This window comes from Diabrotica virgifera, chromosome 2, assembly GCF_917563875.1.
Source record: "Diabrotica virgifera virgifera chromosome 2, PGI_DIABVI_V3a".
Classification (NCBI taxonomy): domain Eukaryota; kingdom Metazoa; phylum Arthropoda; class Insecta; order Coleoptera; family Chrysomelidae; genus Diabrotica; species Diabrotica virgifera.
Genome location: NC_065444.1, coordinates 8,960,247 through 8,987,163, shown reverse-complemented (window position 1 = coordinate 8,987,163; position 26,917 = coordinate 8,960,247). Strand labels below are relative to the sequence as shown.

Below are 26,917 nucleotides of genomic sequence, written 5' to 3'. Positions count from 1 at the left end.
ATTTAAATGTTTAAAAATTTTACTTTGAAACCAAATATTTTCAAAAATAAGCACTTTGAATCGATGAAACTTACAGATCATATACACACAACGTAAATAAAATAATTTTGGAGCGGTAACGATTAATTTTATGTTGATAATTAGGGGGTGGTCTTCCCGATTTTTTTTTGCAAAAACAAAAGGGGCCAACTTTATTTTGAGCGTAACTTGCTTAAATTTAATGCTAGAACCTTTTTGTAAAAACAGAAATAACTTTTTTTAAACACTTTAAAAAAGTTAAAATGGGCTTTTTCCAAAAAGTGCTTAATTTTTTGGATATTTCACGTCGAAATATTCTATTTGAAATTTGGTGAATATAAATCTATTTTTCATTGGCTATAACTCTGGTTCTACGAGATCCAAAGACCTAACGCGTACAGCATTTTTTTTACTTTTTTATGGGCTATATTTTTGCTAAGAACATTTTTTTCGACAAAATACTTACTTTTTGAGTTATTTGCGAAAAACCGTCTAAAAATGTGGTTATTTTGTTGAAAAATGAACATATTCACTCGCAAATAACTCGAAAAGTGTTGACTTGGCGAAAAAGCTCTATAGAACAAAAGTTACTTAAAATTAGTCATTTTACCCATTTCCGGACTTATTTTGGACATATATTTTTTCACCCCCAAGAGGGTGTGAAAGTCACCCCCAGGGCAAAAGCACACATCGGCACAATATCACTTTTTTTCTTTGACATGTAAGCTATACGTATGCCAAATTTCATGTCAATCCAAGCGGTTCTTTAAAATTTAAAGCAAAAACCGTGAAAGAATGGACTAATTGTAAATCATGATTTGGGAGTACTCATGATTTGGGAGATAATCATGGAACTTTGTCTGCTTCAGTTATAAATCTAGGTTATGTTTGGGAGGTTCTGTTTGGCACATAAGGGTAAGACGTTTTTGAGAGACGAAATACAGTATTGGCTGTTGAACGTCATACAGCAAGGCATCCAAGCATTATAGTATGGAGTGTGTATAATCTTCGGGCTCAGCTGGTGATCTATCGCCTTTTAGTGAAACACCAAATCCAAGTAGATAATTTATTTATGCAAACTGACACTAGGTTTCCCCGGGAGACGATGCTTTACTGATACGCTTTGTATGAAATTTAAACTGAGACTACTTATAATGATGCTACATGTTGACTCGTTCAAGTTAATCGAAGGAATGCATTTAAAGGCACATGGTGAATGAATCTGAATGTATACTCTTTCTCAGCGGTGCACTAGTATTGGTGTCAGGCCACGCGCTGTGTATATTTGCAAAATATTGAGAACAAAGAAATATATTCGATCATCAAATTAAATATGCATTTGCCTTAATTATTGTTTCCGATTTGCAATTAGTGAACTAAATTAGCAGGCCGCACATATAATTATGCAATAACAAATTGGTTTATGTGATATACGGGGTGATAAATATATACTGTTGAATATCGGATATTATGAACGATGAATATTTGAGATTAAACAGGGTGCTATATGTTTGGAAAGCAGATCACCTCTAGTTCTTATTAACAACGGCTCTTTGATAGCTCGACGATATATTGGTGAAGTACCGCAACCGGTTTTACATACTTACCTACAAACACTTACATAACTACATACATGAAGTTCTTACAAGAATCTGGTATAGAGACTTTGGAGTGGCCATCAGCTGATTTGTCACCCATCGAACATGTCTGGGATATGGCCAGAAACCTAATTGATTGCCACATCCTCCAGAAAACTTAGAAGACCTGTGGCATGCCGTAAAAAGCATCTGGATGAGTGTTCCGCAATATAATACACCTAGACCACTAAATTCGATCAATACAGTATCTGAGTGTATAGAAAATAAAAGAGGAGCCTTGCCATGAGCCATTAATAATTTTTTGGCAAAAAGGACGTTACCAATTTTTTTATAGTGTTATCAAGAATATTATAATGTACACTTCCAAAAATACATATTTAAAAAAAATTGTCTTTATAGGTATTGCATTTCTTTTGACCACCAGTTTATAGTGTATACTGTTTTAGGGTATGTAATAAATTACAAGAGAAACCATGGAGACTGGGAAGAGTTGCAGATTTCTGCTAGAACTGATGAACATATGTTAAGGAATTTATGGTGCGGTACTAAGTACCTTTTATATATCACTGCTTTTAATAGAATCGGCACGGGCCTACCATGCGATATTGTACCAGCTCAAACCAAAGGCACAGGTATGTATTGTATGTATTAAGCGATTGTAAGAATCGCCATGTTAGTTACTGTCGCTCTTAAAAGTCCTGTGGTAGCTACGTTGAACTATTGGGTGCGTTCGGACGACCATAGCGAGTGGTTGTATCAAGCCGTGATAGGGAAAGCTTAGTAAATCTCTCAGCGGCTGACTTCCAGCGGTGACGTCTGACAGCTACTGCTGGCTCAGCTGTCCAGCCGCTGTGGTCGTCCGAACGCACCCAGTTTCGTAGATTATGTAGCAAGTAGTGTGAAGAGGACCAGTGAGATTTTGTTCCTAGTTCCATTTATTTTACTTTCTTTGTGTAGATTAAATAGATATCGTATATTTTTTGCATTTTTCTTTAAAGTATTTTTCTTTTGCTTGCTTTATCATATTTCTAATCTTCTGGTTCATCTCGCTGTATTTATTGTTATCTTTGTTCTAAATGGATTGTCTTCGTTGTTCCATCATATTGAGAGTCTCGTCATTGATCCATTCCTCTTTTCTGCTTGCGTAAGTGTTTCTAGTATTTCTTTACATGGTTCTAGTAGAAAATGTCTTAAAGACAATGTTGTAGATATTTTATGAAGTATTACTGCCACACCGTGTCTTTGTTGATTGTCCTTGCTGCCGGATATTGTAGCTTCATCTGTTGAGGAATAACCTTAGTTAAGCCACCTAGCTTCAGTGATACCCATACATCAATATTCAACCTTTTCATTTCTTGGATAATATTGTGCATAGTATTGGATAGCCTTATTCTCTTATTTCCGTTCTTCTGACAAGGAATTTTTTAATTAACGACCTGAGAGGCTTTGTCTTTTCCTCCTCTGTCCGGTCTTGGCTTCCGAGAGCTATGATCAGTAACGCCGTTGTTGGTGTCTAACGCGATAATGATTGTACTAGGAATATCTACATATATGGATCTTTAATGTAGTGGTGTTCGTCCACCTTCGGAAACGATTTCTCAACTCCAGGACAAAAGGGTGCCCTACCACTTTCCAACTATTTCCCCAAAGCCCTTAACCAATGTAGCTTAGTTTCATTCTTTTCGCATTATTTGTGTTGTGTATTTTCTATTATACTAACATTATTTCCATTATGTTTTAGTACCAATTCAACCCAAGCAGTCGCAAATGCTCACGATGAACTCTACGGTAGTAACAGTGTGGCTTGACTCGTGGGGAGACGGGGGCTGTGGAATTTTATATTTTATAATAGAGTACAGGTCCTCGAGATACAGTTCCTGGACGACTTCGTCAAATCACGTCAAACCTACAGAGCGGATATACAGCATTATCGATCTGCTACCAGCTACAGAGTACCAGCTTAAAATTACAGCCCACAATAATGCTGGAGATAGAGAAGCTGTGTACAATTTTACTACTTTAACACCCTTGGGTGGTAAGAAACTTTTTTATTTTTTGAAGCAAGATCAAAATTTTAATAGCATGGTCTGTTATTAAACAGAGATTTTTGTCATCCTGGTTGTATGGCCTAGTTATAAACTTAAACTGTTAATGGCCACATCTAAAGGCTTTAGTAGTACTCCTTGTATTAATTTGTGTGATGCTATGAGCCTTCTAATATATACTAACCTGCAGATAAATTTTTTAGTTGTACCTGAGCTAACACCACCAGTTTCTCATTCTGGGGATCAACCATTCTACGCCAACGCAAAAGTCTTGGTGCCAATAATGCTTTCAGTGACTGTATTAGTAGCACTGATTGCAACTTTGTTTTGGAGACGAAGTAAGTGTATTCTCACCCTTATTTTTTTAATATGGCGAATAAAATCGTTTATATTTATAACCATTGAAAATTCGTATCTATCTTCTTTTTTCTTAGAAGCCTCTGTGTATTTAAACCGGTCCAGTCGCGAATATTTTTCAGCTAGGGTATTTGTCGTCTACCAGGATCCCTATCTCCTTCGATTTTACCCTTCATAATCAGCTGCAACAACTCGTAGTTATCATTTCTGAGTATGTGGCCCAAAGATCATGTCTTTCTTCTTTTAATAGTGGTCAATAGTTATCTGTCTCTTTTCGTTCTGTAAAATAGCATTTCGTTCGTTATATGATCGGTGCATGGTATTTTCAAAATTCTCCTAAAAAGTCCCATTTTGAAAGCTTCCAGCTTTCTCATCAAGTCAACATTAACTGTCCAAGCTTTGTCCAAAGAAAATAGAGTGGATATAACATGTTACCATCCGATATCGGATTTGCAGATTGAGTCTTTAATTACTCAGAAATTCCTCCATCTTTAAAAAGGCTACTCTTGTTTGCTCTATTCTTGATCCAAATTCTGATTTCGGATTCAAATCTTCAGTAATCCAAACTCCTAAGTATTTAATTTTGTCCACCAGTTCAATAGCTTCATTTTTTATCTGGATCCTTGTTATGACTTTACCTCTCTTACTGATAATAATGGTGTTTGTTATCTTTATTTTTATTGTTAAACAAAACTGTTCCATAGTATCACAAATTGTGTGCGCTTCTGCAGGTTTTTCTCGCTTTCAGCGAGTTCAGCGATCGTTTCTTCTTCTTCTTCTAATAACGGTACAACCTTTGTTAGTCTTGGCCTGTTTAACAATGTTATTCCATTCTGCCCTGTCGATACTTTCCTTCGCCCCTGCCTGATGTTCATGGTTTTAAGATCTTCCTCTACGTCGTCTATCCATCTTTTACGGGGCCTTCCTATTGTTCTATTTCCTTGGGGCTCCCATCTCTGGATTACTTTCACAGCTCGATTAGCTGGCATTCTTTCTAAGTGACCAAGCCAGTTTAGTCTCTGTGACTTTACAAATCTAACAATATCTGCGCTCTGCATTAGTTCATCCAGCTGGTGGTTCATTTTAATTCTCCATTGCTGCAATGTGTTGATCCAAATATCTTCCTTAATATTTTGCGCTTAAATATTCTCAGTTGATTTTCATCAGTGGTTGAGAGGGTCCACGTTTCACATCCATATGTGACCAGTGGTCTTACTACTGTTTTGTAGATTCTATAAGCTTAGACTCACGTCACGATTCAGTAACTTACTTTTCATTAAGTCTTTGTATGCATAAAAGCACTTATTACCGCTAAGAATCCATGTTGGTGGGATCTCTTGACTGGTGTGGTTGTTGTCATTTATTAAAGAGCCTAAGTATACAGGGTGAGGCAGATAAAGGGCCTATTAGAAATATCTCGAGAACTAAAGGTAAGAGAATCATGAAAATTGGAATTCAGGGGTTTTGAGGTATGAACTATTCAATGAAAATATTTTGGTCTCTTTGCTACTTCCGGTTATACCGGAAGTTGATTGTAACTTCGTTTTTTTAAATGGGATACCCTGTATATTTTTACATTTTTGGATTCTGCTCGATGTCTTCTTTCTTAAAATATGTTTTGTAATATTATACAGGGTAGTTTAAAAGATAATTACGGTTTTTTATAAATTTTGTAGCAAACTTCACACCCTGTAGAATTGTACTGATTCGATATCAAAAACTCAATTTATGTTCAAGTGATTTTTAATATGGTCTATTATTATTAAAAATTGATAATGTAGCGAAATGTTTAATTTTAGTATACAGGGTTGGTCGAAACTCGGAATGAGTATTTTCTGAGTTTTCTTAAATGGAGCACCCTGTATTTTAGTATTGTAATGAAATGACAAACAAAACACAAAACAAAAAGCTTAGTAATTGCCAAAGAACCAATAAGATGCAAATTGGAGTTAGACAATCAAATTATACAACAAGTAATGACTTTCAAATATCTGGGAATTAATCTATCAGCCGACAACAATATCGAAGAAGAGGTAAAAGACCAAATAATTAAAGCCAGTAGAACCGCCGGATGCCTAAACGACACAATTTGGAAAAACAAACACCTAAGATTGGAAACAAAGGCCCGAATATATAAGTCAGTTATTAGGCCAGTTATGACTTACACGGCCGAAACAAGACCAGATACAAGCAAAACACGAAGACATCTGGAAACCAACGAAATGAAGAAGATCTTAAGAAGGATTGATGGAAAAGGACTACAGGATAGGGTAAGAAGTGAGGAAATCAGACGCATATGTGGAGTAGACAATATAAATACCTGGGTAAAGAACAGAAAAGAAGAGTGGAATGAGCACATAAGCAGGATGTCTGAATCAAGGATAGTAAGAATAGCCAGGGACAAGTCACCGTTAGGCAGGAGAAGTATAGGACGCCCAAGGAAAAGATGGAATGACAACTTAATAGCAGAATGAAAGGCACCGTTGACGAAAAACGGGCAGTACTGCCTATATAAAAGAAGAAGAAGAAGAAGAAGTAATGAAATGATATTTTATAGTACTTTTTTATTTCTTAAGCATTCCCTATACCTAACTGCTTTAATTTGTAAGTTATTCGTAGTTCTTTAAGCCAAACATTAATTGCAACAAAAATTACGTGAAATTTTATTAGGTTTGCCGTGAAAATATTCAATAATAAATAATTTTTTGAAAATAAATACATATTAATCTAGAATGATCCTTAATTTATTAATATTGGATGAGATACCAAAATGCCTACGTTGTTAAGATTGTTGGTGCATAACATATTAATAAAAACAAACCATATTTTACCTATGGCTTGGACGCTAAACTTGCTTAAACATTAGACATTATATTATTTTTATAGTTCCAGTTGCTTTGTTATCATTACTAATATAAATTTTTGTAATGGGGAACTGATTAGTAAAGTTTTTGTTCTAGGAGAGTATAACAAAAATGTACTACTAGCAATAAGAATTTATCATCTGCAACTCCCTGATAGACGACAACCAAGAAGAGAAACTTTTCAAAGATTACTAGAATAGTTTCGACGTACTAGACACTTAGATTATGAGAACGTTCATACTAATATGCAGATTCTCAGTGACACTAACATTTAATTCATTGTAATCATTTACAATCGTTTTTGTTCGATCAGATTTCTCGTAATCTAAATGTCCATTTCGTTGAATTTTTGGTTGTAATCTATCATGGGAGTTGGTGATGATAAATTCTTATTGCTAGTAGCACATTTTTATTTGTTATACTCTCCTAGAACAAAAAAACATCTGAAACAGTTCCTCATTAGAAAAATTCATATTAGCAATGGTAGCAAAGCAACTGGAACTTCAAAAATAGTAGAATGTTTAAGCAAAGCAAATGTTAAAGTATATTTACTGTTAAAGTCATAGCCAACTAGATAGAATATTGTATGTTTTTATTAATATTAAACACACCAACAATCTTAACTACGTAGGTATTTTGATATATCAACTAGTATTAATAAATTAAGGGTCAGTCGAAATTAATAAATATGTGTTTATTTTCGAAAAATTATCTATTATTGAATATTTTCACGGCAAACCCAATATAATTTTACGTAATTTTTGTTGCAATTAATGTTTGGCTTAAAGAACTACGAATAACTTACAAATTAAAGCAGTTAGGTATTGGGAATGCTTAAGAAATAAAAAAGTACTATAAAATATCATTTTATTACAATACAAAAATACAGGGTGTTCCATTTAGGAAAACTCAGAAAATACTTATTCCGAGTTTCGACCAACCCTGTATACTAAAATTAAACATTTCGCTATTCTATTAATTTTTAATAATAATAGACTATATTAAAAATCACTTGAACATAAATGGAGCTTTTTATATCAAATCAGTATAATTCTACAAGGTGTGAAGTTTGCTACAAAATTTATAAAAAACCGTAATTATCTTTTAAACTACCCTGTATAATATTACAAAACCCATATTTTAAGAAAGAAGACATCGAGCAGAATCCAAAAATGTAAAATTATACAGGGTGTCCCATTTAAAAAAACGAAGTTTTAATCAACTTCCGGTATAACCGGAAGTAGCAAAGAGACCAAAATATTTTCATAAAATAGTTCATACCTCAAAACCCCTGTATTCCAATTTTCATGATTCTCTTACCTTCAGTTCTCGAGATATTTCTAATAGGCCCTTTATCTGCCTCACCCTGTATAGGGAAAATTGCAGACATATTCGTAGGTATGGTTGTCTACCTTCAGATTCTCATGCTGATTCATTGTGCACTCCATATATTTTCTTTTACTTTCATTTATATATAGACTAAACATAGCAGCTTCCCGTTTCAGCTATATAGCTTTTTCGCTTAACACCCTTTTGTTGCGGTTTATTATGGCAACATCATCCGCATATGCGCATATTTGCATATATCTTCTATTAATACATCCATTCATATCCAATCTTCTAACAACAGCTTCTAAAGTTAGATTAAAAAGTGGTGTTGATAAGGCATTACCTTGCCTAAATCCATTGTCAATATTAACTTCGTTTAGCGATTATTCAGCTATCGTTTATGTTATATTTATTTCAAATTTTCAACATATTCTAATTTAAGTCTGTTTTTAGAGTTAAGGCGAGACGAGCAAAACCGTTCCATCGGTGAATCCCCTTCGATGGCGCAAATCCAGAACAAACAAAACAGAGACCAGCAGTACCTAGCGGTACGTGTGGGCCGAGGTCAACAAGCTTTAGCTGCCGAAGACGCCTACAAAGCAGAATCGGCAGACTACATCGAAGACATCTGCCCTTACGCTACCTTCCAACTCTCCAAGAATACCTACAGCGAGAGTTCGTACAGTGGAAACGTTTATAGTGGGCCGTACCACTCGGTACGCGGCTCTTTTGTTTATCATGACGTTAAACCACCACCTATTGATAATTTTAAGTTAGGACATGTAAGTTTCGTTTCGCGTTAGGGGTGTGCTTTTTTACCTGAAAGTTCGTTTTCTATTACTGGATATTATCGCTTGCTGCATTTTTGCGCAGTTACAAATGGGAACTGTCTAATTTTAGAGTTGCGGTACATCAAATTCTACCACAGAAAGTTGGGGGTTAATATGTAGCAATAAAACTCCAACTGACTATGAAAGCTAATTGTTTAAGACTTCGTCTAGCTCAGTCACTCAGGTGGAGTTCTTCTTATCTTAATTGCAAAGTAAAAAAGGAGTCTTAGAAGGGACAAATAAAACATGAAATTAACTTTATCTTAAAAGGTAAAATAAAATGATTTTTTTTTTATTTCATGAAATAAGAAAGTTCATTAGATTTCCAGAAAAACAGAGCATCTGACAACAATGTAAATGTCACCATAATCTCGGCCTCATCACAAGACTCCTGGTCACTACAACCTGTAAAAATCGCGCAAGCCGTTTGCAAGATAATTGAGGCATTCCATATAAAACTTAGGTAATACACTATAATGGAGTTATTGACATTATGTACTAATAATACCTATTTTCAACTAAATAATGAATTCTATAAACAAAGTTTTGGTCTAGCTATGGGCTCTTCTTTATCTCCATTATTGGCTAATATATTTATGGAGGATTTCGAAACTAATATCATTTCTAAACAAAATTTAAAACCCACAGTATGGTGGAGATATGTAGATGATGTGTTTTCAATATGACCTCATAGATCAGAATTGTTGGATACATTCCTGAATATTATAGACGATCAAAAAGAAACCATTGTAAATAAAATTTACAATGGAAAAGGAATACAACAACACCCTGCCTTTCCTCGATGTTTTAGTCTCAAAGAAGGATACTGGATATGAGACTCTAGTGTATAGAAAACCAACACACACCAGCAGATATTTCAATTACAAATCAAATCACAACATCAACGTTAAAAAGGGAATCATTAAATCCTTATATGATAGAGCCAAAATTACTTGTTCTAATGAAAATACATTTTTAGAAGAAAGACAATTGTTAACATATGTCTTATTAAAAAATGAGTATCCTTTATCGTTTATAAATAAGGAATTGTCAAGATTGGATCGAATGGAACAGAATAACTTAGAACGGAATCCTACAACATTCACAAGAAATAATACGAGGAAAATATCAATACCATAATATAAAAGGACTATCCGAGAAACTTAAAACAATAGGAAATAAATTCAACATTTCAACAACATTCAAAACAACAAACACATTGAGATCTATTCTATCTAAAACTAAACTTAACAATGAACAAGAAAGAACAAAGAATTGCATTTATAAAATACCTTGTGAATGCGAACAATTTTATTTAGGTGAAACATCAAGACCATTAAACGTTAGAATAAGTGAACATCAGTCTTATATTAAAAATAGAGAATTTTATAGATCTCAAATATGTCAACACGCATGGGATAATGAACATAGAGTTCAGTGGAGAGATTCAAGTATAGTCCTGAAAGAATCAGATAGTAAAAAGAGTAAAATCAAAGAAGCGGCTCTAATTATGCTAAATGAAACCAATTGTGTCGCAAATTCCTCGGTAGAATGCAGTAGGATGTGGTTACCCATACTGAAAGGGGAAGTCAACAGAAAGAAAATACCACGATTAGTAAGTCAATAACATATGTACAGTGAATTAGAACATATTTTATATTTTAGTATTACTTATTGTATATCTATTATTAATATTATTTATAATTTTAACATATTAAAGTCAGAATTTGGTATTATTTTTTGAGAGTAAATTAAATGTCAGACCAAATACTTACGATGTCGGTATAGTATCACGAGGTTTTTTCCTGGTTTTCCCTCGTGATTTACTATGGAATCTCTAACGCGAGAATTTTACTGTCATCGTTGCATGTAGTTGGGGTTGGGGTTGAGTTCATGTAATCGAATGAACTATCTTTCAGTAAAGTCGTCCCAGGAACGCAACTCATAAATATTGGCAATATCATTTTAAAGTCTTCTACTTTAAAATGTATAATATATGTCTGAATTGCCAATATAAATGAGTCAGATTAAATAAATTATTAGAAGAATTTTTTACTTAGCAACAACATTTTTGTTTAATTTAGCAGTATTTTGTATTTTGACAACGACGCCCGATTTGGGCGTCGAAACGTTAAAAAAAATTTGTTTTCAATTTAATTGTGGCTGACTTCCCATTTAAATAGTTAAACATTGTATATTCGCTGCTATTACATTGCAAAAAAACTTCCGCCCATTTTGTAACTGCTACAAATATGTAGTAACTTTTTATTAATTTAATTTAAAAGTACCACGCCTAATGCTTCATGTTTACTTAATTTTGAGTCGGAATGTTATTATATTTTTGTTCATTCTGCTTTATTTACGTTAAGCATATTCTTAAAATTATTTTATCCTTCTTTTCGTAATTTATCTTAAGCAGTTTTTTATAATCAACCAGCATACAAGCTTAAATTAAATTTCAACTAACACAGACAACACTTAAGATTAAAGACGTCATCGACGTAGTTTCTAAAGTAGTTTGTTTTGTTGCAGAGTAAAGAACCTGAGTATTCCAAAGTTAGAAGAAAAGGAGGAAGACTGAGAGACCCTCATTCTGAAAGTCAAGGTAACAATCCATAATTTGTACATTTGTCCATTTGTATTGTTAACTATATACCTATTGTGCGATATTATGTTATATAACAGAATATTTTGCAACCTTCATCCAAAGAACCTTATAAAGCCTGTTTGAGATTTGTTAGACGGAGAGGCAGCACTGATAGATCTCTTTGAATTTACTAAAGCTAGATTTTTCACAGTTGATTACTGTGAGTGTGTAGAAAAACATACTGCGCTCGGTCAAGCGAAACGTAGAACAGGGGTTACTGAGAGGGTATCAAAGATGCTTTCCTACGAAGGTAGTTAAATCCAGTACACACATTCTAAATTAAATATAAATAAAAGTTATTATAGTCGGTCAGCTGTATGACGGGACAGAGCTGGTCGGTCGGCCCCAATAGTCGATTGAGGAAATGAAGCATTTTGGCTCGCAATTTTTTCATCCAGCATGGATTTACTTGAAATTTTCACAGAAGGTAGGGAATAGTCCAAGGATCATTTTCTATATCATGCCGCTATCATACGCTAAAACCTTGGGGGTGGTTGCCACCCCATCTGTGGGGTGGGAATTTTTTATTACATTTTAACCATGCAATTCGATGGAAAAAGTGTTGTAACCATGTAATTTTTCGAGTTATTCGCGCTTGAAAATAACTGTTTTTCGACGAAAAAATCGACTTTTTGAGAGGGTTCTTTGAAAATACCTCGAAAAATATGCATTTAATCAAAAAAATTGTAGATGTCAAAATTGTATCTTTTAGTAACACAAACCAAATTATTTTCCAATAATATCTTTAAGATCAATACAAACCGAGATACGGCATTTTAAAGGTTAGGTTTTTTCGTCAAATGCATAATTATACAGAACAATATTTTTTTAAGTTACAAATACAACAAACATTGAATATAACAAAAACGTGTATAATTAAACATTAATGAATATTGTGAAGATTACTTAGGGTAATGATCTCAGGTTGTAGGGTTGATTATAAGAAAATCACGATAATCGAACAAAAGGTGTATTTTCGTCTATACGTTACAAGATCTCAATGCTAACTAACTAAAATAAAAACAGCAAACTGAGAAAGGTCTTTTGTATCTTTCTCAGGTAAATACATCCGTTTCCATCGATGCATTGTGCTACCTAAAAACCGTTGGTTCCCGGAAAGTCTTATCCTATGGTACGCGTCTTACCGACGCGTTCCCTACATAGACGGCGTAGAAGAGATCGTTTTGTTACAGTCTCCCCCCCTGGCATCGATATCGTTAGAGGAGAGGCCAGCAGAAGATGTAGTTTTCTTCCTGGGACGTCCTCGTCTTCGTTTTGGCACTACAGGGGTTGGAACTTCAGAGTCATTGAGCTTCGCAGGTGTAAGCGCCGATACGTGGAACACACCGAGGGCAGTAGGGGTGTCCACTCCACAAAGCTCATAACTTACAGGCGATACCACTCGCTTGATCCTATAGGGTCCATCTCTCTTCGGGTAGAATTTAGCCGTCTGTCCTTTCGACCTATTACTAGGAGCAGTTGTATTGGCCCACACTAAATCTCCCTCTTTGAATGGACTGGGTTCCTTCAGGCGTCGATCAGCATATTTCTTTTGCCTATCTTGGGCGTTGTCATGCTTAATCTTCGATTCATGCCATGTTTCAGTCATGCGTTTTAAGTATGGAGATATTTGAGGTATAAAATTCTCAGTTTCTACAACTTGGCGAATATCTCGATTAACTTGGTCTAGAGTTCGCAGCTCACGTCCAAAAGTTAAGTAAGCAGCGGTTTGTCCTGTAGACTCGCTCCATACTGAGTTCATGGCAAATCTAACCATTGGCAACTTCTCAGGCCAAATGTTATGCTCCGTTCCTACAAGCATAGCAAGTCTCGGCTTCAAATCTCTATTCTTGCGCTCTACCATATTAGCAGAAGGGTGATAGAGTGGAGTAAAGGTCTCTTTGATTTGCAACACATAGCAAACTTGTTGCATCACGTCAGACACGAATTGCACACCATTATCACTGATAATCCTTCTCGGTAGGCCAAATCGTAAGAATACCTCGTCAATAAGCTTCATAGCGCATTCTTGTGCAGTTGCTTGAGTTAAGGCAAATAACTCCACCCACTTAGTACAGGAGTCTTCAACTATGAGAATCCAACGTTCACCTTTCGATCCTTCAGGTAACGGTCCAAATAAGTCGATGGCAAGTGTCTCGAAGCGTTGCGCATACACAGGGGTTTGTAATAGTCCACCTGGTTTCTGATTAGAGGCCTTATATCTTTGACAATCTTGGCATTTATCAATGTATTCAGCAATAAAACGACGCATGCCTGGAAAAAAGAATTTTTGAGCAATTCTTCTCAACGTACGTTCGATACCATAATGACCAGCCGTCGGTGCATCATGATATTCTCTCATAATGGCTTCACGCTCGTGTGTGGGTACTACTAACTGAGCCTCTTCTTCGTCTTCTTCCGATGAATAACGGTAGAGTACTCCTTGTGTAAGCAAGTATCCACGATCTGTCCATTTTACATATTCATTCGAATTTGGGTCTTCGAATGATTGAATTATTTTGGCGACATCTGGGTCTTTCAATTGTTCCACCCTGGTCTCATATTCCGATCGATGAGGCAAGTCAATTTGCACTTCACATATCTCGCAAGACAGTACATCATTGTGTTCACATGGCGGTCTGGAAAGTGTATCGGCTACCATGTTACGTTTACCTGGCAGATAATCGATGGTTAAGTTATAACCTTGGACCAATAGTGACCATCTTGCCAACCTTCCTGTGGGAGCTTTCAGGCTTAGCAGCCACCTTAAGGGTTGGTGATCAGTCTGCAGCGTTATCTTCGTACCTTCAATATAACCTCTGAACTTTTCTAAGGCCCATACAACAGCTAAAGCTTCTCTTTCCGAAGTAGAATAGTTGCGCTCGGCAGCGGTAAGAAGTCTGCTAGCGTATTCCACGGGATGCTCGTCATCGATATCTCCTTGTAGCAACACTGCTCCTAACGCGTAACCACTGGCATCAGTACGAATGATATACGGTTGGTTTTCATCTGCTTGCCGTAAAATTGGAGCGGTAATCAGTAACTTCTTAAGTGTTTCGAATGAGTTCTGTTCCAGTTCCGTCCACTTCCATGGCTTATTTTTCCTGGTTAAGTCACTCAAGGGTCTGGATATGTCCGCAAAATTATTTATAAACCGGCGGAACCAACTAGCCGTCTGAAGGAAAGATTGCACTTCCTTAACGTTTCTCGGCGGTAACCGTTCCGATATAGCAGCGGTTTTATCCGGATCGACCGAAATTCCTTGCTGAGTGATCAAATGTCCCAAGTATTTTACTTTTTCGCGAGCAAACACGCACTTTTTCCGATTTGCCCGAAGGTTAAATTGGTCTAGTCTATCGAACACTAACTTTAGATCGTTTAAATGTTCATCAAAAGAGCTGGATAGTACGATGAGATCGTCTAAATAACCTAAAACTACTACGTTACTAAGACCACGACGAAAACGGTCCATGAGTCTTTGAAAAGTCATTGGGGCTCCCTTGAGACCAAAAGGCATCCGTAAGTATCGGAAAGTCCCGAACGGTGACACAAACGCAGTCTTATCACGGTCCGCTTCCGCGACGTTGACTTGATGATACCCCGATCGTAAGTCTATCGTAGACATGTAAAATGTTCGTTTCGCGGCGTGTAGTAAATCGTCCATACGCGGTAACGGATACGAGTCACTAGTAGTTACGGCGTTTAAACGTTGATAGTCAACGCAAAGTCTCGTACCGCCATCCTTTTTCGGTACTAATACTACCGGCGCGGCCCACGCACTTTCGCATTCTTCGATGATGCCCTCCTCCAGGAGTTTATCTAGCTCGGTTTTCAATACCTCTCTCTTTGCAGGTGACATCCGATATGGTGGCAGTGCGATGGGTGCATTATTTCCTGTGTTAATGCGATGCTCAGCGTAGGCTGTAGGCTCTCCCCCCATTCTGAAAGTATCCTTCCTACCTTCTAAAAATTCATCCAGTCGATTGCGTTCATAATCCGCTAGCATCGTTCCTTCATCTGGTCTCAAGTTTTCACAAAAATGAATTTCAATACATTCTGTACCTGTATCTTCAAAAAGCAACTGCTGTCGTGTGCTGTCATTTGCAAAATACCATTCTTTATTGTGAAAATCTAGAGCGATTTGTGCATTTATCAAAAAATCGATACCTAGCAGAGTTTTATTAGGTGCATCAGGAAAAATTATAAACTTTGTAGGCACCGTTTTACCTCTTATGTGTACATCGACTAAAGTTGTCAACACTAGTTCTGTTCTCCCAACACCATCAGCGAATTTTACAGAAATTTGCTCGGGCTTAAAACTTTGTCCTTTGTTTTCTAAAAGGTTGTACAACGTTGTACCAGCTATACTTTGTTTAGCACCTGTATCTATTAACCCTTGGCCCTCATGACCTAATATATTAATACGTAGAACAGGTCTGGGTTGAGGTGAAATAAACGTGTCTAAGGAAGAGAAATCTAGCGAAGATGTTACTGTATGACTACAAACTGGGCAGTTGGCTCTGATAAAACCCGGTTTCCCGCATCCGTAACATGATAACGGGTTGTTTACACTATTTCGCGACGAGTTCGAAGTGGATGCTCCGACGGTAGCACTAATCGTACGCGAAGAACTCGCGGTTTCTTTCGGAATTGTCGGTGTGTCTTTAGATTGTTTATCACGTAACTTTCGACACTCGTCCTTAGAATGACCCGGAACGCGACAAAATCCACATCGCGGACGTTTTTCGTAAGTTTGTCGATTGTTTGGAGTTTTGTTATCGTCAGAACAAGGTTTCTCAAACACATCTTCGACCTTTCGTGCCGCCGTAAGCAGCGCGGTAAAAGTGGAAACGGAATCCCTCGAAATCTTCTCTCGAATCCCCTTGTTTAATAGTCCGTACACCATATCCAACTGGATCTTTTCTGTAAGGCTGCCTGGGTCTAGTTGTGCCAGAACCGCCCTACAACGACAAACAAAGACATCTACTGTTGTTTTTTCGTTTTGCTCCTCGGCAAATAACTCGCGGTACACGCGATAAGCAGGTTTTTTAGGACCGAACGTAACTCTAAGCAGACTAAGAAGTTCCTCCCATGTCTTAATAGTGTCTTTGACGCCTTGATACCATTTTGCCGCGAAATTATCGAAAAGCATACCGATTCCCCGAAAAGCATTCTCGTCCGACACTAATGCGCAATCTTTATAGATTTCGACAGCGCTGATGAAAGCATTAACGTCGGTGTCTTTGTGTCCATCAAAACGCGAATGGCATTTCGATAGGTTGCCACTTTGAACCGACGCCGGCGAAACGGGAGCACTCTGTACCGCTAATTTCGATAACAGCTCTTTAAATTGTTCGTTTGTCAATACTACGTTTTGAGCCATGTCGTTAATGTTTGTTGCCACCGATCTATTTGAAATAGAGTCCGACTTAGAAATAATTTTTATGGTACTCGAATGTTCAATGTTTTGCGTGGAACGCAAATTGTAAAAATGATTGGTCATGAAAAATTGGAATGTACTTGCCAGTAAATAGCTCTCCTGTGTCCACGCTTGGATAAGGGATACCTCCAACAGCTTTCTGCATACCACCTGTACAATTCTTGGAACAGCTCTAGCACTAATTCACTTCCGAGTTTCACAAAACACAAGGTTTTTACACGTAACCGAAAGCAATCAATCGTTTAATACATAATAAAAATACACAGAAGTGTCCGAATAACTAAAACGAATCACTTTGTTATTTATTAACAAACAAAAGTCCACTTGATTATTTATTTAACCAGCGAAGCACTTAATATTATTTTAACTGGAGTTAGCGAGGTTATAACAGTGAAAATAGTCCGATTAAGTTATCGAAACTCACTTTTCACGCGAAAGAGTGTCAAACTATGCTGACGCACGCTTTTTCATTCAAACTACCGAAATATACGATTTATCGCGAAATCCCAAGCCACGAGTTGGGCGACAATGTGATGATTACTTAGGGTAATGATCTCAGGTTGTAGGGTTGATTATAAGAAAATCACGATAATCGAACAAAAGGTGTATTTTCGTCTATACGTTACAAGATCTCAATGCTAACTAACTAAAATAAAAACAGCAAACTGAGAAAGGTCTTTTGTATCTTTCTCAGGTAAATACATCCGTTTCCATCGATGCATTGTGCTACCTAAAAACCGTTGGTTCCCGGAAAGTCTTATCCTATGGTACGCGTCTTACCGACGCGTTCCCTACATAGACGGCGTAGAAGGGATCGTTTTGTTACAATATTTAATTACTGAAAGCCATAAATAAATTAGCAAACAGAAGTACGGCCAAATATTCTGCGACGTTGCCGGCGTGTGCAAAATATCTGAGACCTTACCAAAACGTAATTAAAAATAAGAAGATAATAATAATAATAATTACTATTAGACACAGGTTACATTTTCCTATTTTTTGTGTATATTATAAGCTTTAAGTGAACTAAAAATATATTTTTCTCGCATTATATTGATAAAGATTTTCAGTCTAGAAAACAAACAACAAGACAAATAGATGAACAACGAAGAAAATAAAACAGAAGGAAAAAGACACAAACCGGAGCACGACAGCTCGATTGAAGAAGACAAAGAAGAGCAACATAAAAGCAAAAAAGCTCCAGACACGCGCATAAAAAAAGTAAGTACAATATTAACGGACATGGAGGAGATTAAGATATTGCTGAGCCAGATGAGGCAAGAAATTAAAGAAGATATTCTGGAAAGCAAAACAGAGATTAAAGATGAAATCAAGGATATGAAAAACGAACTGGAAGATATTAAGCAGAAGCTTAAGCAAAACAAAGCAGAAACAGAAAATTTAAAAAGAGAAGTAGAAAAAAAGGAACAAAAATGGGAGAAAGAAAATGAAGAACTCAAAAAAGCGTTAACACTCATGGAGAATGGATTAGAGAAGATCGATAAAGAAAAAATACGCAATAAATTAATCATAACAGGAATTCAGGTAGATCTGGAAGATGAAGTTAGACTAAGAGAAAACATACAAAAAATGATGGAAACAGAGCTGCAACTGAAAATAGAAGTTAAAAGTGCGTTTAAGATAGGATACAAGAAATGTATAATAGAAACGAAGAGCTGGGAAGACAAACAGAAAATACTGCAAGAAAAAGGTAAACTCAAATACACAAGAGACTGTAGAGAAATATACATAGATGCAGCGCTGACGTTCAAGGAAGCAAAGATACAAAAAGAAATCAGAGACATAGCAAAACAACAGAGAAGCAAAGGAGCAAAAGTAAAAATCAGATACCAGAAATTAGAAATAAATGACAAAGTGCTAAAATGGAATGCAAGAGAAAATAAACTTATAGAAATTGAAAATGTCCCAAAAAACTAGACAAAAGAGAACGGATGGATGAAAAGGAAACAGGCAATGCAAACGAAGAGGTAAATGAGTCACGGTATATTCAAAATAATAAGAAAAATACAAAAAAAAGGAAGAGAATTAAAAAAATGACAAAAAAAATTGGAACATGGAACGTCAGGACACTGCTAGAAGAAGGAAAAATAGAAGAGCTAGCGACACAGTTGAAACAATACAATATAGATATTGCAGGAATTCAAGAAACCAGGTGGGGGGGACATGGAAAAATCGAAAAAGAAAATTATACAGTATGGTATGCTGGAGAAGAAAAACAAGGATATGGAGGAACTGCTTTTATTGTGTTAGGGGAAATGAGGCATAAAGTTATGGAATTTAAACCCATAAGTCAAAGATTATCATACATAAGAGTAAACAGTAAACCGAACAAGTTGTCCATAATAAATGTCTATGCACCCACAGAAAACAGTGATGACTTAATAAAACAACAGTTCTATGAAACACTAGAAGAAAATGCCGAAAAAATCCCGGGAGAAGATATATTAATTATTATAGGCGATTTCAACGCACAAATAGGTAAAGAAAAATGCTTTAGGGAGGTTGCAGGGGAAAACTCATTACATAGCACAACAAACAATAATGGAGAAAGATTATGTAATTTAGCAGCGGCATTAAACATGGACATAAGTAGCACGAGATATAAACACAAAAACATACACAAGATAACATGGATGAGACCAGGCAGTCTGGAGGGGAATCAAATAGACCATGTACTTATTAAAAAGTCACACAAACAGTCGATAAATGACGTGAGATCTCACAGAGGGGCAAACATCGATTCGGACCATATGCTAGTGATTGCAAAATGTAAAATAAAAACAACAAAGAATGAAAGACGAAAAGCACAGGGAAGATGGGACGTAGATAAATTGAAAGATAAAGGAGTAAAAAGAAGATTTGTAAAAGAAGTAAATGTAGAGATGCAGTTCAAGGAGGAACAAGAAATGGAGGAGCAGTGGAAAAAAATCAAACAAGGAATAAACACTGCAGCAGAGAAAGTAGTTGGAAAAATACAAAAAGAAAGAAGAAACAATTGGTTTGACGAAGAGTGCAAACTAGCAGTGGACGAAAAGAATAAAACAAGATTGAAATGGCTAAGCACAGGTAAAGAAGAGGAACGAGAAAAATACCAAGATCAAAGGAAAAAGACAAAGAAATTGTTTAAATCAAAGAAAAATAAAAAAGTAGACGAAATTATGAACGAGATCGAAACAGAAAATAAGAGACACAATTCAAAACCACTGTACCAATACTTAAAGCTAGGTAGTAGAAAACGGACAGCTAATGTAGCCATAGAAGCAGAAACATGGCAGAAGTATTTCGAAGAAATGTATCAAGAAACGGATGTAGAATAAGAAAGAGAAACAATAATGAACCCGGAACAAGGTGAAGAAGAAGAATTGACCTATACAGAAGTAAAAGATACAATATGCAAACTGAAAAACGGGAAAACAGCGGGAGACGACGGAATATGTGCAGAACTTATAAAATACGGGGGTGAAGCACTATACACAAAGATTTATGAACTAATACAGAATATATGGAATAAGGAAACAATGCCCGAAGAATGGAAGAAAGGAATTATTGTGACAATCCCAAAACAAGGAGACCACAGGATATGTAAAAACTACCGAGCAATTAATTTACTGAATGTAACATATAAAGTACTGACTGGTATAATTAGAGACAGACTAACAATATACACAGAACAAAGCATAGGAGACTACCAGTACGGTTTCAGAAAAGGAAGATCCACGATAGATGCTATCCATACACTAAAACAAGCGATAGAGAAAACATACGAGTACGACGGAGAAGCACATATACTTTTTCTAGACTTTAAACAGGCTTTTGACAGACTAAGTAGAAGAAAAATGATCCAAGACTTACAAGAGAGCAAAATACCAAATAAAATTATAAGAATGATAGAAATGACAATGCGAGATTCCCAAGCAACAATAGACACCGGAAGAGAAAGAACAGAAATAATAAAAATTAAAAATGGAGTAAGACAAGGAGATGCGCTCTCAACTGTACTATTTATTCTATCATTAGATAAGATAATAAAAAAGTTGTCAAACGCAGGAACTATAAACAAAAATACAGTACAAATAATTGGTTATGCGGACGATATAACCATAGTAGCAACAGATAAAAAGGCATTAAAGAAAACCTTTCAAGAAATAGAAAACGAATCCAAACTAAGAGGACTGGAAATAAATGAAAATAAAACAAAATACATGAATGTAAGTAAAAAAAAGAAGACGCAACTGACAGAAATGACAATAGACGCACACAGCTTCGAAGAGGTTGAAACATTCAAATATTTGGGAGTATTAGTCAACAGAAGAAATGAAAGTGTAGATATGAAAAGAAGAATTCAAGCAGGAAACAAAGCATTCTACAGAAATAAAAAAATTTTCAAAGATAAGAAGATAAGCCGAAATACAAAAATGAAAATCTACAAAACGACCATAAGACCAATAGTGCTATATGCTTTGGAGACATTCACATTAACAGCAAGAGAAGAAGAGCAGCTGAAAGTTTTTGAGAGAAAAATTATGAGAAAAATTCTGGGACCAAAGAGGGAAAACGAAGAGGATGCAAGGCAATGGATGAACCACGAAATACAAGAATGGATGGGTCAAGAGAACATAGTAAGAGCAACAAAAGCACAGAGAATTAGATGGTATGGACACATAATGAGAAGAGAGAAGAACAATCCGTTAAGAGTTATAACCGAATGGATACCACCAGGTACAAGAACCAGAGGCAGGCCTAAACTCAGATGGAGACAACAAGTGGAAGAAGACTTAAGAAGTATGGAAATTAGAAATATAGGAAGCAAAATCAGAGAGAGAGAAGAATGGAGAAAGGTAGTGGAAACAGCGAAGTCACACCAGCAATTGTAAAACCAAAGTCAGAATGGGATGATCCCCCACAAAAAGGATCTTCAAGTGAAAACAGCTTCAGCTTCCTCGGGAGCGTACAGCTTGTATATATATATATATATATATATATATATATATATATATATATATATATATATATATATATATATATATATATATATATATATATATATAATTTGAAATATTCAAAGCCAAATAATGGGTAAAATTTTCATTTTTCGAGGAAAACTTAAATAATCTTTTTTCAAGTATATAATTAGAACTTTCAAAAAAAATAATAAAAAGTTTTTAACATGAAAATTAAGTGACTTATAATAAAATAAATGTCGGTACCTGTTTTTCTCTACGAAAAAAATCAGTGAAAACAACCCCCTAACTACCTTCCTAATTTAAAATTGGTCTTCACCTTTCTGCAGTTCCTCTTATATTTATATTATCAATACACTCAAGGAGTTTGACCTATCTAAAATGCCTAATTTTGGAAAAATTTGAGTTTAAAGAAAAATTAATTTTTTACAATTTGGTATTTTTCACCTTTTACTTCAAAATATCTCCGAAAATACTGAAGATACGAAAAAGATTATGAACTACTAGATTGTAGATTTTTTAATGAATAAAATTACCCTGTGCATAGATTTTTATTACAGTGAATTTTTAGCCAGATATAGCTGTTTAAAACCTCTATTTACCAGCAAACATCCCCTTATTCAAGCCCTTTAAACCCGCCCCAACTAAAAACTAAGTGATTTTACGGAATTTAATTTACACAGTCTTATAGCTCTATAAAAATCCTACAAAATCATTTTTGAAGAAACTTTTTATCGCCAAAAATATATAGAATATTGTTCGAGGTACATACATATTTTCAAAAAATCCTCTAAAAAAGTCGATTTTTTCGTCGAAAAACTGTTATTTTCAAGTGCGAATAACTCGAAAAATATTAGTTTTACGAAGAAAATGTAAAAAACATTTTTTTCTTAGAATCACATTTTCCATCGAATTACGTGGTTAAAATGTAAGGTGAGTCGGGGTAAGATCGAATCTGGGGGAAGACCGTCCACAGTCGCTGTAACTCGGATTACTTCGTAAAATCACGTCACCGGTAGTGCTTTCGCTTGCTTTACGAATTAGTTGGATGGTACCAAAGTTGGAGCGTGCTTACTTACACTTATTTTAGGAAGTGAATATTCTTAGATTTAGTGTGTTTTTTTAACTAAATTTAGCTATTCGGTCTTGCCCCACAGAAGATAAATCCTTATTCGAGGTGAACACATTGAATGATGAATACCTGGTAAAATGCTTAAAACATAAGCATAACAGTGCCCAGTTTTTTTGGCCCGAGCAACCTGACGAAGATACTGTAACGAAAGATACAATTGTAATGATTTTACCAGAACCTGAGAAAGATCGTCGAGGCTCATATATGACTTTCAATATTGAATTTTCTGGCATGAACTTGTGCTAAAATTATTAATGTTGTATTTTTTAAGTTTCACCAGAAATAACTTTTTATTTTGTAGTTACTTAAGCACACATTTAGTTATAATGGGACTTTCCTTTATGTCCAGTTTTGTTCATAAGCATTACATTATTTCTTGTTATATACTGACTTAAATAAAATACTAAATTACTGCCATCGTTTGCACAGACAATTTATTTTCTCATTGGGGAAGACCGGAATTCGAACTTCCACCTTATTAGGACAAATGAATGTTCTGTACAATTTTGACCTCTTATTCGGTCTTGCCCCATAAGTAGGTATAAGATCGGACACTGACTATATATTATTATTTTTAATATTTCAGTAATACGGTTTTGTTAACTATAAATCTAACCTTGTAGATGAATAGAGTATGTCTTGAAAGTAGAGTATGCATATTATTATAATTCTATGCCTAATTTTCATTTTACAATTTTCAGACAAATTTCATGTTTACATTTTTTGGTGCGATCTTACCCCGACTCACCTTAATTAAAAATTCCCACCCCCGAGATGGGGTGGCAACCACCCCCAGGGTTTTACCGTATGATAGCGGCATGATATAGAAAATGATCCTTGAACTATTCCCTACCTTCTGTGAAAATTTCAAGTAAATCCATGTTGGACGAAAAAATTGCGAGCCAAAATGCTTCATTTCCTCAATCGACTATTGGGGCCGACCGACCGACTCTGTCCCGTCATACAGCTGATTGACTATAATAACTTTTATTTATATTTAATTTAGAATGTTTGTACTGATTTTCAGCCTTAGTAAATGGAAATAATTACCTTCGTAGGAAAGGAACTGTGATACCCTCTCAGTAACCACTGTTCTACATTTCGCTGGACCGACCGCAGTATGTTTCTCTACAAACTCACAGTAATCAACTGTGAAAAATCTAGCTTTAGTAAATTCAAAGAGATTTTTCAGCGCTGTCTCTTGGTCTATAGGTATTAAAACAGCGGGGATAGAATGCATCTCCGTCTGATGTCTCTTTGAATGTAACATTCGTCGACCTATCGACTCGTATGGCTGCTCTCTGCTTCCAATACAAATTTTCTGTGATACGTAGGTCTCTATCATCAATGCCTTTAGTTCTTAATATGTTCGAAACCGTTTCAAGGTGTGCCCTATCAAAGGCATTCTTAGTAATCAATGAAATCCACATAAATATCCTTGTTATTCTTCTTATGCTTGGATTTTTTATTCTTCTATGAATAATGCATTGAATAATTTTCAATGTGTGAAGTGTTACTCTTTAACTGGAAGTTAAAAGTTATTCACTTATCTACTTTTCTTCAAATATTGTAGGCATAACTAAATATTGGAAAAGCAAGAGTTCGTATTGGATTGATCTTCGTATTTTTTGGTTTATTTGAGTTTTTATATCATGGTTAGGTTGGCACAACTGTTTTGTTCAGTTGGATATGTCTTCATATTTTTGCCGTTACCGTTTCCTTTGCTATTGATGATACCACCTAGTGTGGTAATAGTAATTTAAAATTATCCAGCATTTGGAAATGATTTCTTCACTGCGAAGAATACCTATATTTGTTCGCTAATCCAACAATTCTTTTATTATTCCTTTACAAACTGATTCCTGTGGATCAGTTTTTCCAGATGATTTAGGCTACCCATGTTAAACATAATTGACCCTAGTATATGCCTTTGGATAATAACGAACTTTTTCTGTAGCCTACAAAACAGTGTTATGCATTGGCGTTTTGTATTTTTTGTATTGACTATTAGTTCTGCTTCATTTCCAAAAAAAGTTGTTTGTTTTCTTTCTACGCAGATTTTTTTTCAGTCCTTTGATATATCCGATTATCGAGTCATATCTCTATAATATAGAAAGATGAATATGTTATGATGGCACCAAAACTATTATATTAGCTCTATTTGATGGCTCATTTTATATGTATTATCTGTCATAAATTTAAATATTTAACTTTTAAATCTTGCTGAATTCTCGTATTGCCACAAAGTAATTTTCCCCGTAGTTTTGACCTGTAACATCTCATCTATCACACAAATTGTATCCAGTAGTGTACACTTACCCTTGGTAACCACGGTAAACCCCCAAAATGTATTAAAGGATAGACCTATTAGTATTAAATGAAGTAAACACATTAAATAGTTCACTTTATTTAAGTAAAGAGAAATAAATGAAGACCTACACTCAGTTTATTTTACCACGGGCGACCTGTTTTCCTTACTGTAACTTACTAAGTATCCTAGAACTCCTAGAACGAGGAGTGCGTCAAGGATGCATTCTGTCCCCTCTACTATTTAACGTCTATGCCGAACATATCATTAGGGCTTGTCTTGAAGATCGCCCTGAAGGTGCCAGAGTCAATGGAATTATCATTAACAATGTAAGATATGCCGATTACACCGTAATATTAGCGGAAACAGAAGAGCAACTAAAAATATTGATGAACATACTATCAGAAGAAAGTCACAGACTGGGCTTGGATATTAATCTTTCCAAAACCAAAATCATGGTATTCCACAAGAACCCCCATGAACAAATTACACCCAACATACAAATCAATGGTATCACCCTTCAGAGTTCCAAGAGCTTCATATACCTGGGCAGAGAGCTAAATAGTCAGCTAGACCACTCAAAACAAATTAGAAGGCGCACTGAAATAGCAAGATCTGGCTTCATGAACATGCGTAAAATGCTCTGTAACCCCAAACTATCAGTCACAATAAGATTGAGAACACTAAAGTGTTATGTGTGGTCTCTATTACTATATGGCTGTGAGACCTGGACATTAAAACAGTATGACGTCAATAAACTGAATTCATTCGAAATGTGGATGTACCGCCGAATGCTAAGAATAAGCTGGACCAGCAAAACTACAAATGAAGAAGTATTGGAAATAATGAACACACGTCCTCATCTGGTCAATACGATCAAAATTAGAAAGACGTCAGATCTAGGACACATAATGCGCCATAGGGAATTTGAGCAGCTTCAGGTAATATATTATTAGAAGGCAAAATCGAAGGTAAAAGGGGTACAGGAATAAAGAAGAAATCCTGGCTCCGAAACATCAGAGATTGGACCCACACAACAGGGAATGACTTAATCCATCAAGCCCAGAACAGAGAGAAATTTGCCATATTGATCGCCAACCTCGATAGAGAAGGCACTTAGGAGGAGAAGGACTAAGTATCCTCAGGCCCCCGGTATGGCAAAATTAAATGCTGATATTGCAATAACCAATATTAGGGTACTTACGCTTTAGGTATGGTACCACATTCATTTAACAATATTCCTTGTATCCGCATGTAAGCAAAAACTTCTTAAGAGGAAACAGTAGCGATCAACAGGTAGCGAAAACGCGTTCCAAGATTGCGGCTGTAATTTTGAATATTTTGTCGAGATATTTGGCACACGTATT

At 35.6% G+C, this 26,917-nt stretch overlaps 1 protein-coding gene across 1 annotated transcript in view; it reads left to right on the top strand.

Annotated features, from left to right (window-relative positions):
* Positions 1 to 26,917, top strand: part of LOC114328633 (cell adhesion molecule Dscam2) — a 384,871-nt gene that overhangs the window by 342,100 nt on the left and 15,854 nt on the right. Inside the window, exons 20-24 of the mRNA XM_050644410.1 lie at positions 2,063 to 2,248; positions 3,358 to 3,651; positions 3,865 to 3,999; positions 8,665 to 8,993; positions 11,574 to 11,646. Coding sequence (XP_050500367.1) covers positions 2,063 to 2,248; positions 3,358 to 3,651; positions 3,865 to 3,999; positions 8,665 to 8,993; positions 11,574 to 11,646 — 1,017 coding nt within the window. The remainder of the gene's footprint in view (positions 1 to 2,062; positions 2,249 to 3,357; positions 3,652 to 3,864; positions 4,000 to 8,664; positions 8,994 to 11,573; positions 11,647 to 26,917) is intronic.